A 16,450-nucleotide genomic window follows, 5' to 3' on the forward strand; every position below is an offset into this window, starting at 1 on the left:
ACTGTAACTAGACTAATCAATTAAGGCGGGATATTAGCCCACCTTAATTGATTAGTCTCGTTACAGTTGGTATGGCAACACCCATTTTTTCATGTTCTCTGTGTGTATATATATATATATATATATATATATATATATCTTACTACTGTATTTTCCACTGCATGCATCCAAACTTAACAAAGTTACTAATAATTTGACTGGTGCCACCATAGAAAAAAGATCCAGATGAAGCCATAAAAGAGATACTAGTATCAGGAGGGTGACTGCAGTAACACTCAGAGAGAAGTTGATCTGAGAAGCTGTGCCTCCACCACACAATGGTTGTGAAATCATTGAAGAGGGCGGTTTCCCCAAGATGCTAGTCTTTTTTGATTGTCAAACAGGCAAAAACATTCACTCCAAACTGGAAAATGAACCATTCTGTGGCTGGTGACTGTTGGTAGACCTCATTAGTAAAAAAATCAAGCAAGACAGTAGCCTCAATTATAGCTCCAAGCAGACAAGAGGAGGCTTACACATATCAAAGGAAAGGTCCTCGAATGCCAAAAAACCTTCTCTCTCTCCCTGTCAAGCTGCTTGGTCTATTTGTCAATTCAGGTGTTTGAAAATCTAGGCAAGTGGAAAGCAGGGCTGGAAAATCCAAAACCCAAGAAGACTTACTGATCTCCCTACACACATCCACACAAATCCTCGCCATTCTCAATCTCCTGCTCCTGGTATGCTCAGTCCAAATGCCTGTCCCTCTACTTGTTTTAAAAGAACATTTTACACTAGGCCAAGCTTGACAAAAGGGACCATTTATATAAACAACACAACACATTGCTGTGCTCCCTTAGCTGCCATTTCAGATATCAGTATCTGGATGAGGGCATTATCTCTTACAACCCAGCTTCTACTGCTTGACCGGGCAATGAGGGCATAATCCTGCATTGGAGGCACAATAATGTGCTGCTCTGGGAACTACTGGGAGGGCACTAATTCAACATTCTGACTTTGCTATGGGATCACATGATTCTGGGGCTCGGGATGGTGGTGGCAATGGAAAACTGCGGAGGAGAAATCCGTCTTTCTCACAAAAATATTGTGAATGATCCTTAAAAGTAAGAAGGCTGCGGCTATGCGTCCCATAACAAGGAAGAAATGGAAAGGAGATTCGGTTGGTATCTGGCTATGTTCCTCTGACATCACTACTTTAATGTTGCTGGGACTTCTATGATGTAAGGGCACCCAGACACTTGACTGAGCATCTTTTTATATGATTAAATCTGAATAAATAAAAGTAGCAGGGACCTGATAAGCTACCAATGTTTCCAAAACCTCACAATCCACAGGAACTTCAAAGAGGCCTCAACCTGGCCTCTAATTTTGTGCCCTCTTTCACCTGTGGGCACAAATGAGCAGGCAGCATCAAGGTGCAATCAGCCAGACATCAACATTCATTGCTTTTCTCCTGAAATTTAATGCCATCTGCAGTTGATTGCAGGATCAAAAACACGAGCACAAAATTAGATGCCTCTTTTGAAAATCTGGTCCTCTTTTCCTCCTTTAGTGAGTCCTTGTTCTATGAGGTTCCCCTCCTCATTCTACTTCCACAGGCTGTAAGTCTGTATAGCAAGGAATAATACTACTCATCCGGGTCCTTGGGCTTGGATTGCCATAGGTGGCCCCAGCCCAATCTTCTGATTTCCTATCCGCTCTGAGAAGCAGAAACAGACAGGGAAGGAATAAGGGGTGTGGACCATAGGCAGCCAGTCCCAATAACTGATCAGGCCTAGACTTGCCAACTTTCTAATCGCACAAAACTGAACCCTCCTGCCCCGCTTGTTCTATCCCCCCTCCCTCCGTCGCTCGCTTTCTCTCACCCTCACTCACTTTCACTGGGGTGCGGAAGGGGGCTGAGGTCTCCAGCTGGAGGTGCGGGTTCTGCGGTGGGGACAAGGATGAAGGGTTTGGGGTGCAGGAGAGGGCTCCGGGCTGAGGCAGGGGATTGGGGTGCGGGAGAGGGTTCGGAGTCCTGGCAGCACTTATCATGGCTCCCAGGAAGCGGCTACCAGGTGCCTGCAGCTCCTAGATGCATGGGTGGCCAGGAAGGCTCTGTGCACTGCCCTTGTGCCCGCAAGCGCTGCTCCTGCAGCTCCTACTGGTTGCTGTTCCTGGCCACTGGGAGCTGTGGAGCCAGCACTAGGGGCAGGGGCAGAGTGCGGAGCCTCCCTAGCTGCCCATGTGCCTAGGGGCTGCAAGGACCTAGTTGCCACTTCTGGGATCCATGTGGAGCTAGGGCAGGCAGGGAGCCTGCCTTAGCACCGGGCCCCCTCTGCACCGCTGACCGGAGCAGCCAGGGTCCCTTTTCGACTGGGCGTTCCAGTCAAAAACCGGACACCTGGCAACCCTAATCAGGCCCAGCTGCTGAGTACAAAAGCAGAAGGAAGTAAGTGATGAGACTCTGTTAGGGGAGAGACCAGGTCCAAGAGAAGAGCAAATGGTGTGCTCCTACTTGAGTCCGAGAAGGGAACAGATTTTCTTTTTAATAACCCTGGAAAGAGAAGCACGTTTATGGGGACTATTATTGGACTGCTACTGAATCCTGGAAAAAGAAAGGCCATGTTGTGTTAGACAGAAAGACCTGGAGTCTGTTTATTTGCTCAGATGCAGACCGTTCACATTCCTGAGGACAGACAGCCCACATCACTACAGTCAGTTACCAACCTCAGTGCCCATCTCAATCAAGCAAAAGTTAAAAATATAAATTAAACTCCCACAGCAGCTACTCTGCCTCCCACTGTAAAAGGCAGTGAATATTCAAGTCTATGTCACAGGGAGCAGAGACAGTACTGGCTACCATTCTGAGAAAAAAGTTCCCTTTCCTACATCTTCTTCCACCACTGTTGTCAACCCAATAACTGAGAAAATGACGCCATCCTTGTGGAGGCACCAACTGTTGCAATCTTTGAGCGTGGCGACCATGATAGGTTCTCACTTGCAAAGGTATTTGGATAGACATATAGTTACTGCAGCACAGGGACCCACTGAAGCCAAAAGACCGCCATACTGTACTTCCAAATGTCACCAGTTGCAAGGTCAGGACATAATAATTTGGAGTCAGCAAACTCATGCCTCAAAATAAAGAAAAGCACAATCGTTAAGTCTAGTGGATGAGAGGAAGAGGAAGAACTAGTAACAGTGAGATCTGAATAGAAAAGCACTTCTGCTGAAGAACTGGCACGAGATACTGGCAAAACAAAAGCAAAACCCTGCTGCTAAAACCCCATCCAAAACCACACAGACTAAAGGGATATTAATCTCAATTATTATTTAAACAAACATGCTCCCAAACCATCCCATTCATACCCTAAGGCACCACACCAACAAAGCTAGGAGCCTAAGTGGTACACCTCTACCCCATTACACCACCACCCGATATAACACGAATTCAGATGTAACGCAGTAAAGCAGTGATACGGGGTTGGGGGGGAGCTGTGCACTCCGGAGGATCAACTCAAGTTCGATATAACGCTGTTTCACTTATAACGCGGTAAGATTTTTTGGCTCCCGAGGACAGCGTTATATCGGGGTAGAGGTGTATTTTATTTTTAAAACAATGATCCACAAAAATGTGCTATGCTTTTTGCACCATTTTTCGTAGAAGTGTTTTAAAATAAAGCTACATGGAAGTCTGATTACTGCTGAACCACTGGTGTTGGATTACAGCTTCCATGCTTCCCTTCTATTTACTATATCAGACATTAGGGCTTGGCAAAGATATTTTGGTACATGTACAGTACAGTACAAATATGAGGTCATGTACAAACTTACAGTCCACATACAAGCTTTAAAGCAGTTTGACAAACACCTTTCTCCAAAAACACTGTGCAATACTGAAAATGTGTAAAGAATGGAATGAAATATCTGTGGGATATTGTTTGTTCTATCCAGGCTAGAGAACTCCTGCCCTATTTCTAAGAAGTAATAAAAATAAATGGCTGAAAAAAAAATCAATTCAACCTGTCAATTCCAGCTTGAGTTCTATGCTCAAGAGGCAGTTCCTGGAACATTCACGCCTGTCCATTCTGGCGAGAGTCATATGTAAGAATAACAAATACTCTCTGCTCCACCCACTTGCAATGAAACTGCCAGTTTACTCAGTATTTTTCATCCATGTGAAATGGGTCACTAGGGAGCTCAGAAATATTAGTAATGGTCAGAATAAGATTTAACTCTGTTTTATGCTTGAAATAAGCAAAAGAAAAAAAATCACAGTCAATCTAAAACAAATGAAGGCACACTACTGTGGTAACACTACCAGAAAATACAACTTAAATGCTGCCGACAGACTTCAGTCAATGGAATCTTTGAGAGGAAGAACATGAGTTGAAATGTAAATGGAAGACATGACAACCAAAGCAGGTACAGTTCTGCATGACAGGACAGAATGTTCTGGAATACCATGTCCTCCTTTTCCATGACTCCCAGCAAGAAAACAGAAGCAGTACATGTTTGTGGATTATTGTAGTGTGCGCAGAGTCAAGTGATACTGTAGCAGATGAGTGAACTCACCAGTCAGTGAAAAACCATTACTATGTATACGCACAATTGAGTTACGAATTCTCATGACTTGTGGCATTAGCTCTGATTGGGCAGTTCTCTCCAGGCAAATGCAATCTGCCTTCATGGTAGTGGAAGATTACTTCCATATAAAAGCCTGCAGGAGTGAGAGAAGGCTCTTTTGTATATCAGGAACAGAAATGCCATTGCCAGCTATAGTCAGTCAATTCTTTCAGAAACTGCTCTTTTCTTCCATAGTTTACCTGCCATCTAGGTTAGTGGACACTCCACACCACGACATGCATAGGGAAACAAAACAAGTGGAGGTTTTCCCCATGATTTGAGGAGATCGAGCTGACGCACACACTGAGTTAAGATCTCTCGCAGAAAGCAATTGCTGCCATGTGAAAACATGAATAGCACAAAACTGAATTTTTGGCAAATAAAGACAGAGGATGCCAATAATTTTGCACTCAGGCTACTTAACATGGAATTAAAAACCAGGAGGACACACTAAAAACCCCTCCCTAATTTGGAGCCAAGGCTTCCAGAAGCTAGCCTGCTTGCTCCATTCAGCAGCCAAGAAAAATGATTGAAGCCCAATCTGCAAACACAAGCTCAAATTAGTTGCTCATGAATATTCAGTGAGAGGCAGCATTACCTTCCCATTAGTATGTGCCAATATTCAGAGCCAAGAACCACACAACTTCCATGTACTCGCTTACCAACAGAAAATATTTATTGTAATTGAATGCAAGACAGAGTAGCACAGTCAGCATACAAGTTAACAAAAGAAACTGCTCTTCGAAAGCGCTTTGAAAGCCCAGCTCTCTAAGTTTCAGAGGATGCGTGTTTAATCAGAAACTAATGAGAGTCCTAGAAATCGCATGAGAAGCTGGGGTAAGCAGCCTGCCCAACAGCAGCTAGGGATAACGGTACAACGGAAGGGTTACAATTCCTTTGGCATTCTCTCTCATATCATCTGCTGCTGATAAACTGTGGCACAAAGGCCTATGCCTCCTGGAAACTGGCTTAGTTCCAAGCTTGAGTTGAGGAATAGAGCAGTCAAGGGGGAAAATAAAAAGCTTGACTTGCAAAACTTTCCCTTAACCATTTCAGTGCTAATTAGGATCCTCTGAAACTGCCATCCAGCAGGAGGCAGGGGGAATTATTGTGTGTAGAATCTAGCCCTTCTGATTATTTCAACTCACGGAAAGGACAAAATCTAGCTTGTCTGCAAGCAGGGCCACCCGGGGCGGGGGGGTGGGGAAGGAGGGGGAAGTGGGGCAATTTGCCCCAGGCCCTGCAGGGGCCCCCACGAGAATATAGTATTCTCTAGTATTGCAACCTTTTTTTTTTATGGAAGGGGCCCCTGAAGTTGCTTTTCCCCAGGCCCCCTGAATCCTCTGGGCGGCCCTGTCTGCAAGAATCACTTTCACCCCTTAAAACACTTGCATGGGACCAAGCAGAATGCCAGCAGTGTGTGCTATGGATGGGAGGCTAGCACACTCAACAGCACTGCGGGACACGGTCTGTGTGGCCAGCCAGGTTAGGGTGAGGCCAGAGGCCCTCCTCCCTGCGAGCATCTGTCAGCAGGCTCTGGAGGCAGGGGGGAGACACAGAGCAAGATTCACTAGCAGGCATAAGGGAAGCTGCTCTGCACATTCCCTGTTGTGCATTTCCTGAAGCCTCCTGCCTGCCCTTGTCTTGTACCTAATGTGGCTGGTCTCTTCTGGTGAACATGCAAGTCATGTTTACTGGCTGGCTGGTTTGCAGAGAGTGAATTTCAAACTCAAACTACAGGTACATGCACGTTTTTCCAGTCGGGGATCAAAAACAGTGTTATATGACTTAGCTCATTAAACTTAGCTTGACAACACAACTCAAGATATTGTATCAAATACATCCACTGAATTTTTTAGGCTCAATGAAGAATAAAGATGTGTTGAATAAATTCAGACAATGAATCAGCGTGAGGAAATCACAATCCACTGGCAGATAATCTGATAGCAGGACAGGCACTAAATTCACAAGATGAATTATTTGCAAATTATATACTGTGCTCTAGCTAATAATCCTCTGTCTCATTTTCATGTTAACAAAAAGGTTGAGGGAGGAAGAATCAAAGGAAAATAACAAGAAAACTCTGATGCAGAAAAACATGTTTAATGGCTGAGTTTTCAAGTGATTTTTATGGTACCGTATATCATGAGTTACTTAAAATAAAAGTTGTGTGAAATACAAAAATGTCCATGCAGTTGAAAGATGCAGTGTGAGCATTTCTGTAAAAATATTCTAGCATAGTTCAGGTTTTTTTACCCCACTCAGTTCCCCAAAATTCTCCTGATTTGCCTCAAACTGAGATCTAAGAACAAGAAAACTTCTCTTCTTCCTCTTTTTTTTTTTTTTGGTTAATAATCACTTCAGAACTACATGCTAAGTACTGATACCAGCAAGTATGACTGCTGGTCTGGTGCACATTTGAACACATTTGAACATTTGAACAAATGTGCAAGTATGACTGCTGGTCTGGTGCACATTTGAACATCTGAAGATGACAAACTGTAGGCCAATCCTGCTAACACTTCCTATGGCTTTCGTGGAACAGCTCACAGTAATAGGCAATATACCCACTAGTAGGTGTTTGCAGGATTGGGTCCTATGACTTCATAACACACATACACTTCCTACTGGGTCTACAGGACTACAGACCATTAAGTGCCCTTTGAATACACACTATCAACCATTTTTTAAACGTCGATGTATAGCATGCACAGAATCCTACGCAGTAGTAAATATTCCTCAGGCTAACCGGAATTATCCAAAAGAGATTTCAGAAAAGTCAGACAAAGAAAACAAACAATCCCCAGAGTTGTGTCTATCCAGTAAACCAGCAATTCTGAGTGGATTTCAAACTCTCATAAGCTGAATGAAATCAGCGAGGCTGTTAACAAAGGTGTCCTGCACCCAACATACAGCTTGTCCACTGCTTATATTTAGAAATGACAAAGAGGTTAGTTGGATGGACATGAGAGCAGGGGGAGGGGAAGGGAACAGACAAATTCTTTTAGTGTGAAAAAGCTTTCAGCTTTCCTATGTGTCACTAGTGCAGCATCAGTCTTTAGAAATGTTCAGAAGTGATTGCTGCTGCTCCCGGAAGATCAGAAGCTTTTCTTGACCCTGGTAGAAAGTGGTTCCTGCTACAATGTGCACGTGTTCCTCTGAAGAAAAGACTTGTAGATCAGGAGTAACTTAAGACTTCTAAACAGCATCTTCTCACTTGGCCTGGTTGCTGGATGCCATACCCAAATGTTCACTTTCCTTCTTTCAAATCCCATTTGGTATTTAACACCTCCCTCTCTCTCCCGAAAACACTAGTGACTTCCTCAGTCTTCCTTTTCCTTTTTGAAGGCTACTACATTCCAGAAATACCAGGATTTATGGCACAATCTCACTAATTTTCAAATGCCATGGTCATCATTTCCAGACACTATGCTTCGCCAAGGCATATTCTAAACATAAATGACATGGCGATTGCTCCAAAATCCAGTGAAGTCTGTGGCAATATGCTTAACTCCACTGGTCTTTGGATCAAGCCCATGACCTGACCACAGTGAGTTTGGTCAGCTATAGACTTCAAAATAAGTAAATGATCATGCTTGTTTCGCTCATAAATGGAGTTGATACAGGATTAGAGCTCTGAGTTTTCTCCTCCTAGATCTCACTTGAACCCATCCAATGATCCTCAGCTAGTTCTTTTCGCTTTCTCACTTGAAACTCCAACAAATCAATAATCCAACATCGACAGCTGATCTTTCACTAACTCTCTCATCTTAGAGTGGATGATGCTTCCAGGCCAGGGTTGAGAGACCAAAGTCAGCTCAAGAGTCCCATTGGGATCCTCTGCCATGAGATGAGCTTGTAGAGAAACGCAATGCAGGTGTTCCTTGTATTGCCACTCTCCCAGCATTCACGCAAACAAACATTTATCTATAATTCATGAAAATAGCAATAATCCCAGGCCTTGCTGCTGGTGAAGGAGGATAATTGAAGAAAGACCCCCTGTGCTGTATCCCAGTGAAACCCTGCAGAGGCATCTGTGTTGGACTACACCATTTAACAGAGAGACTCCATTCATCTCCCAGGAAGAGCTGATTAGTGCAGACTCAGATGTCTTAGACTATTTGGTCTTTTTCCAACCACAGACATCACAAAGACCCAATTCAAATGCCCTTCCTATCTGGCATCAGTGTCCTTGAAAGAGAACGGAAAACATCTTACAGAAGGCGACTGACAAACACAAAAAACAGTAATCAAAGAGTACGAATTATCTCTGCCGTGACTCTGCTCAGCATGACTAAAGACCTCATCCTGCTCTCACTCACGCTGGCGCAAGTCAAGAGGAACTCTACTGAAGTCAATGGAGTTACAGGAGCGAGGGCAGGAATCAGGCCTTTATACCCCTTCATCTTTTATGGTAGCCCAGTGCTGTGATTTCCAATGGAAAACTCTAATAACCGCACTGACCCTCAGCTGTACTTCACACTGTCTAATACCAGGAGCGCAGACGTTGTGAGGCAATTCTATAAGTAGCACAAAGGATAGACATTTGTGCTGTGTTCGTGTAGATGGAGCCTCAAAGCACTCTGAGCTAGGGTGTGATTCCAAGGTGACATATGCATACTCATCGAGCTAGCATGCTAAACACAGCAGTGTAGCCACGGCAGCGTGGGCTAGCTGCCCCAAGTACAAACCCACCTGCTGCCCTTGGGTATAATTTGGGGTGGCTAGCGCTATTGTTAGCATACTAGCTGAGATCAGAACCGGCATGCGTATATGCATGCCAGCTGGGAATCAGTCACTCCAAGTGTAGATGTAACCAGAGTTAATGCTCAGAGAACTCTCCCTTGTTTGGTGGTGCTTTGGAGGTGGTGTGATTTCAGGCTTTCATAGGTTCATCTTCACAGGCCTGGGGAGAGGGTTTGGAAACTGGGGCAAGGATGGAGGAGGGGACTCATCCATTACCTTCATTTGAGGTCTCCACTTCTTCCTCCACCCGCACGCACTGTGGCACCCAATGGCACCCCACATGGACATCTATCCCCTTCAGAAACTCAGATCCGTTGTGCCCTTCCCCACTTCAGGGCATCGCAACAACATTCAGGGTAAAGCAAGTCACATTGAACATGTAATTTCCTAGCTTATGTTGATGGTGTGAGGTGCATGAAATACCCTCCTCATCCCAGTTCACCAGGCCACAATGCTTTTCTTCTTCTAGTACCTCCTAAAGACTTACAAAGAGTAGACAGAGAGCTATATAACCCTGAGCCAATTCTTTCTCTGGGCTTCCCTTCAGTCTATTACACTGCACCACAAAACAAACAGTGTAACAGATTGGCAGTGCCTGTCTCAAACACCTTACCCTGACTGCAGGCACTGATCTTGCTGGGAAAGGGTTAGGTGGGTTTTGTGAACTCCATGAGACAGATCGCTCGTTATTCCACCCAAATAAAGGAGCCGGGGGTGGTTCTCTGGGAAGAAAGGATCTAGTGTGGGGGCTGAGCAGTCCTGAGGGGACAAACCCTAGGAAGCAGGACTGGAGTCAACTTTGTTACCTTATTAATTATTATTATTATTATTATTAATAATTTGTATGGTGGTAGAGCTTAGGCCCCCATTGTGCTAGGTACTGTACAAACATAGAATAAAAAGATGGAACCTCTTTGGGGCAGGTACCAATCTAAATAGGAACTGATTTCCTTGTTAATCAAAACAAACCCCTGAAAGGGATGAGTTTTGTCTCTACACAGCATGTGTGGACTGTGTTTGTACAACAGGTGTTTGCTCACAGGCAGGGACACTTTCATTTAGTCTGATATGGAGCCAAGCACATTGTCAGTGTACAGCACATGTAAATCACCGTTTTATGTGTTTGATTATTTTTAGTGTTTGCTTTTTGCGGGGGGGGGGGGGAGGGGGCGGGGAGAGGGAGTATGGTGGTGGTGGTGGTGGGGTTAAGTATCATTTTCTCCAATGTATTATTTCTTAAAATGTCAAAGGCTCAGATGAGTCAGGCTGAATCCAAGCTCTAAGCATGTCTCCATTTTGGAGCTGGTTCAGACCCAGCCTCATTTCAAACTGCTGCTGAATAACGTGGAACCTGAGTCCCTGGTGGCCGACAACTTCTGCTCCACATGTGCAGGACTCACTTTTCGTGATGTGTTGCTTTAAAAACTTGGTCCAGATGAAAGAGCCATTAGAAGCCTTATTTAAATATTTCTTAAACTGAGACCTCTGGCCATATTCAAGTCCTGATTCCTGGTCTCTCTAGTTTTTTTCTCTCTGATCTATTTTGAGGGGGGCGGGAAGGAGGGTTATTTTATTCTAAACTGAATTTAGAATCAAGTAAGGTCCAACATGGACCTTGCAAACAAGGGGGAGGGCAAACAGTAAGGCAAAAGAGGACTTTCATGATCTCTGGTGAAAGAGGGTGCAACTTTCTCAGGAAGGTCTGTGTTGGGATTATGCCAGAGCTGAGCCCCATGCATTCAGGAAGTATCCGTGGTACTGCTCATGATAGGAAGCCAGACTAAAGCCCGGGTGGACTTCCTCATTCCAGCATGCCTGCACTAGGGAGGAGAAATGTCTTTAATGCTCCTGCTGCATTTGAATAGTACACATTAAATCTGTCTTTAATCTCTCCAGTACCATCCTACTTCTTTAAAAAAACCAACTAATACATAAACACATGTACAAAACCTACCTTGGTGAAGCCTATTTGTTCCTTACGAAAATTTTCCAGTGGTTTGATCAACAAATCACTAGCATTTTGGACCTGCAGAACACAGAAGGAAACAACAGCTTAGTTACAGGGCACATATTTGTGTTACACTAAAGAGAGACAGGGATAGGGGGGGCAGACTGAAATGCCCAAATTGTAATCCCAGTCCTAATATTGACTCGCTGAAGGTGCTTAGACCACATCATTTAACCCATGTGTCTTCTTGCCCCTCTACACAATGTAGGTCAATAGTATCCCCATTTCATGGAGCTGTGAAGAAGCACTATGACAACAGTAGAGTGTTCAGTATTATTATTAGACTTCCACAGGCCCCAAATCTACTAATACCACAGGAGGGTGAGTTAGCACTCTGCCTTAAACTATCTGTTACTACCCTCCAGAGTAAATGATTAATCATTTCTAGTGTGGCACTTTGTTGGATTACAGGAATCAAAGGGGCAGACTTTTGAAAGTAAGAGGATTGGGAGATTATTCTATTGGATCTTTGATGCAGAGAGCCTTGTTATAGTTGTCCTACTGTTGCAATCAGGAATACATAATACACCTCTACCCCGCTATAACGCGACCTGATATAACACGGGTTTGTGTATAGCAGCGGGGCTCCGGCGGTGCTTTAAAGGGTCCGGGGCTCTGGCTGCTGTGGGGAGCCCCGGGTCCTTTAAATCACCACTGGAGCCCTGCCGCTGCTACCCAAGGGCTGCGGCAGCGGGGCTCTACTGGCGATTTAAAGGGCCTGGGGCTCCCCGCAGCGGCTGGAGCCTGGAGCTCTTTAAATCACTGCCAGAGCCCTGCTGCCCCTACCCTGATATACCGGGGTTTCAGCTATAACGCGGTAGGGATTTTTGGCTCCCCATGACCGCGTTATAGTGGGGTAGAGGTGTATGCTTAATATGAGGGGAAGGTTTGCCCCAGCACATCTGGATCTTTCTAACCCAAGTATCAGATAAACCCCCACAACAACCTATAACAAAAACAGGACTTTGCCAAGAATAGGATCTGATGTCCAACTACTATAATTCACACTCAAGAGTTGGCACTCAGTCTATAGAAGGGAGAACTCCACCTTTAAAAAGGGGAACAAAGAAGACCCGAGGAATTACAGACCGGTCAGCCTAACTCCAATACCTGGAAAGATACTGGAACAAATTATTAAACAATGAATTTGAAATAACCTGGAGGATAATAGGATAATTAGGAGTAGCCAACATGGATTTATCAAGAACAAAATCACACCAAACCAACCTACTTTCCTTTGTTGACTGGGCTATTGGCCTAGTGGATAGGGAGAAAGCAATAGACATGTTATCTTGACTTTAGTAAGGGTTTTGACACAGTCCCAAGACAGTCTTATAAGTGAACTAGGGAAATGACTCTAAGGTGGGTCCGCAACTGGTTGAAAGACTGTTCTCAAAGAGTATGTTTAGGTTAGATATTAGAAAAAAATTCTAATTATAAGGATAGTTTAGCTCTGGAATAGGCTTCCAAAGGAGGTTGTGGAATCCCCATCACTGGAGGTTTGTAAGAACAGGTTGGACAAACGCAGGTCAGGGATGGTCTAGGTATACTTGGTCCTACCTTAGTGCAGGGGGCTGGACTTGATGACTTCTCATGGTCCCTCCCAGCCCTACATTTCAATGATTCTTTGTCTCCCATAAACAACCCCTCTCTGATCATTGCTCTGCTAGACACCCAGGCTCCTTGGCTGGAAGGAGAATCCCCTCAATTCAGGGTAGGGTGTCCAGATGTCCTGATATTATTGGGACCATTCCAATATTAGGGGCTTTGTCTTACATACACAACTATCCCCACGCCACTCCCCAAAAAAGTATCCTGATTTTTCACACTTGCTATCTGGTCACCCTAATTCAGGGTCTTTGAAAAAGTATGGGGCACCTCAAAAAATTATGACATGCCTTCTTGCATATGGCACTAGCTGCTGACCACAACTCACGCAGGATGGGCTGACAGGAATGCCTGCTGCTCTGCAAACACAAACTAGAAGCATCCTGAAGAAGGCAAGGGTGTTTGTTTTCTTTTCTCAGGGAAAAGAAAACACCAAAAGCAGGAAGCAGATTATATGTATTTTAAACATGGTGCATGAATCATCCATGCTGGTGTCTGCAACCTCCTTTTAACTCAGATTGCTCACTGTCTGCAGAGTCAGGACAGGTTGGCTCCATCTTTGGAATTATACAATTATATTGTTTCCTGCCCAATCTAACGGAGAAACAGGGTAGAAGAAGCACCTCTCTCCGCAGCAGCTTCTCCCGGCCTCTGCTCTTGGCCAATCTGATTGGTACCAAGTAAAACCTCTGTCATCCTCACTGCAACACCACTCAGCAAAGCTGTGGCTCCAGCTCTGCTTTTCCATTACAGCATCTATCCTTTTTGCAGTGGAAGCATTGAATGATGATCCCTGAATCTGATGGACACACAAGGTGAATACAATCCCTGAGCCAAGAGCATGGCCTGTTGCCAACATTTCTAAGTGAACAGGAAAGTTGGTGAATGCATTCCTAGGGAGTAACTGCATCAGATCTGAAATGAGCCGTTTGTCAAACCTAGCCACCTACAGAAACTTATGCCCAAGATCTCACCCCCAGGAAGGCCCACATACGTGAGAATTGCTCCCCACAGACACAGCTTTAGCCAGGAGCTCAAAATAATGTGTAGAAAGAGCAGTGGGAAGAGCAGAAGGCTAGTGTCCTAACCTTGGCATAACACTTTCCAAAACACTCAGTTTCCAGATCCAGTTTCTGATCGCAATAAGCACATGTGGGGAGAAGAGCAGATTTAAAATGTGGCTCTCAAAGAAATAAACTAGGCACATTCCTTTTGATGAGGCATAATCCAAAGCAGCATGAAAGCAGGTGACTGTGCAGCAAGGCTACTACCAATGTCTATCCCGAAGGAACCTGTGACAAAAGGCACGATGATTCTCAAACTTTCCAATCCATGATGTTCATGGAAGGATGTCTTCTTCAGGCATGCTCTGTGACCATTCCCTAGCAGTTTTGGAGGGGAAATTATATTCTACCATGTGTCACGGTCCCCAGCTTGACCCTAACCATTGAGGGGTACCTCCGTCCCCTGCTGTCAAAGGTGGGAGAGGCAGGGAGACACACTCAGAACTGTTAAAGCTTTGCCAGGACACTAGTTGGTTGGTAACCGAGAGCACAGAATACAGTATGAGAGGGCAGTGACCTATATAGTTTATAGATTTTTTTTTTAAGTAAATGGGATATTGTAAAAAGGCTGGCCCTAATAAATAATGCACCAAGGGTAGAAAAAGATCAAGAAAACTTCTCAGATGGCATCCCTAAGCCTCTGAAAACCCTCAAGTTAATGGGGTCTTGGCAGTTCTCAGGAGCCCACCCCTTCATCCTCCCACATAAGCTGCCATACCTGGGATGCAATGCAAAACATTCTTCTTGCCTTCTTTCAGTCTATTGCTGGTGCTTTCTCATCTGTTACCCAGACCCTTGCCAACCTCTAGAGCTACAGAAAACAGAGTCCTGGCATCCCTCGAGGTATAGCTGTCCCTAACCCTCTAGTTCAGCCAGATGGCATAGGAGGAGTTTTTTCCATCATTGTATTAGGGCATGGGGGAGCAGAGCCAAACAGTGAATTCCTGGCATGCTGTGAAAGGCTTCCACTGATTCTAAAATTCATGTTTTTCCTGGAATAAGTGTGAAATAGGTTGCCAACTTTCAATAAATGATCGAGGAGTTCTGGAGACAAAGGGGCACAATGTAATGGGGGACAGAAAGGAGTGAATCACACTTCTGGAGCTGCATGCCAGGCGAGGCAGGAGTGCAGGGGGACAACTGCTCCCTTACAAAAAAAATAGAAATGCATCTTACTTCATATTTTATAACCTATTTGACTAAGTGGCGCGTGACATAGTTTGTTCCCGGACATGGCCCAGCTGGCCCCATCAGAACTTAACGCCTTCTGAGTGAAGGAGGAACCCTTCACAGACCCTTAGGGTTCCTTCAGTATGCTGCTCAATGTCCAAATCTTGCTGGTGGAAGGCCTGCCTGGCACATGTGATAGGTGCTGGCAAACTGAAGGGGAACCGTCTCCCTCTCCCCAAACTCCTTTATATTGTAGAAATAGAAAAGTCTCTCCTTCTCTCTCACCCCTGGGTTGGCTTTGGAGCATTCAGAAGGGAAGGTCAATACTCAAGTACGACTGGTCAAAAGATAGTCCTTGAGGGGGATATTCCACATCCCTTGTAAGCCCTACAGGGCCTCCAGTTTCCTTTGTCTTTCAAGGCCCAGCACAATAGCAATGGTGGAGACTATGGCATCCCATTCAGAGGCCATCACTTCTCTTTTACAGATCAGAAGATGTCAGGTACCATCCTTTCAGCACTCCCAGCCCATAGCCTCGAGACAATAGGAATCTTAGTATACATGGTCACTTGCTATTTTTCTTGTATAGTTTGGCAGTTACACATTGTAACTAGACCCACAACTGAGCTAGCTGAGACTAGGCTGTGAAATCTGAAGAAGACTGAGACACATGATCATAAAACCTAAAACAGGGAACCTTCACCAGATACTATACTGCAGGACAGGCAGGATAAATTGGAGATGCATTTAGCATTATTCTGCACTATGCAGTATTGGGGTGCTGTTCCTCTCTCTGGTGGAGTTACACTGCCAGAAAAGTGGTGTCATGCTGTGCAGAGTCAGAGCCCAAGAGTGATAGATTTCTGTCCGTAGATTGCAAAAGAGAAGCATCCATGAGATAAGCTTATTATTCCATCAGCCCTCTGGAGTCCTTAGTATGTGCAACAATTGACAATCAAAAACTTTCCAGCCCTGCTTTAATATCAAACACCAGTGAGGGGCATTTGAGATAGGTAGACTGTCAGGCTAGGTCTGATACACAGCCATGTAAAAGCAAGAGCAGGTCATAGACCCTTCATGTCTGGAACTGTGTGATGACAGCTTTGTCGTAACTATACCCTATATAATGTAATGAACCAGCTTGTGTGCACGGATATATAAGATGTACACACCACTACTCTTTACTGAATGGAATAACAGAGCAGTTGTGTCATAGGCCCTATACTTCAAACAGCTGAGATCCCCCTTG

General features: G+C 44.7%; 1 protein-coding gene across 10 annotated transcripts in view; it reads right to left on the reverse strand.

Moving 5' to 3' along the window:
• OPHN1 (oligophrenin 1) overlaps nucleotides 1–16,450 on the reverse strand; it is a 127,936-nt gene that overhangs the window by 51,146 nt on the left and 60,340 nt on the right. For all 10 annotated transcript variants that reach the window (XM_045029532.1, XM_045029536.1, XM_045029535.1 and 7 more), the window contains one exon: nucleotides 11,306–11,377. In XM_045029532.1, coding sequence (XP_044885467.1) covers nucleotides 11,306–11,377 — 72 coding nt within the window. The remainder of the gene's footprint in view (nucleotides 1–11,305; nucleotides 11,378–16,450) is intronic.

This window comes from Mauremys mutica, chromosome 9 (assembly GCF_020497125.1).
Source record: "Mauremys mutica isolate MM-2020 ecotype Southern chromosome 9, ASM2049712v1, whole genome shotgun sequence".
Classification (NCBI taxonomy): domain Eukaryota; kingdom Metazoa; phylum Chordata; order Testudines; family Geoemydidae; genus Mauremys; species Mauremys mutica.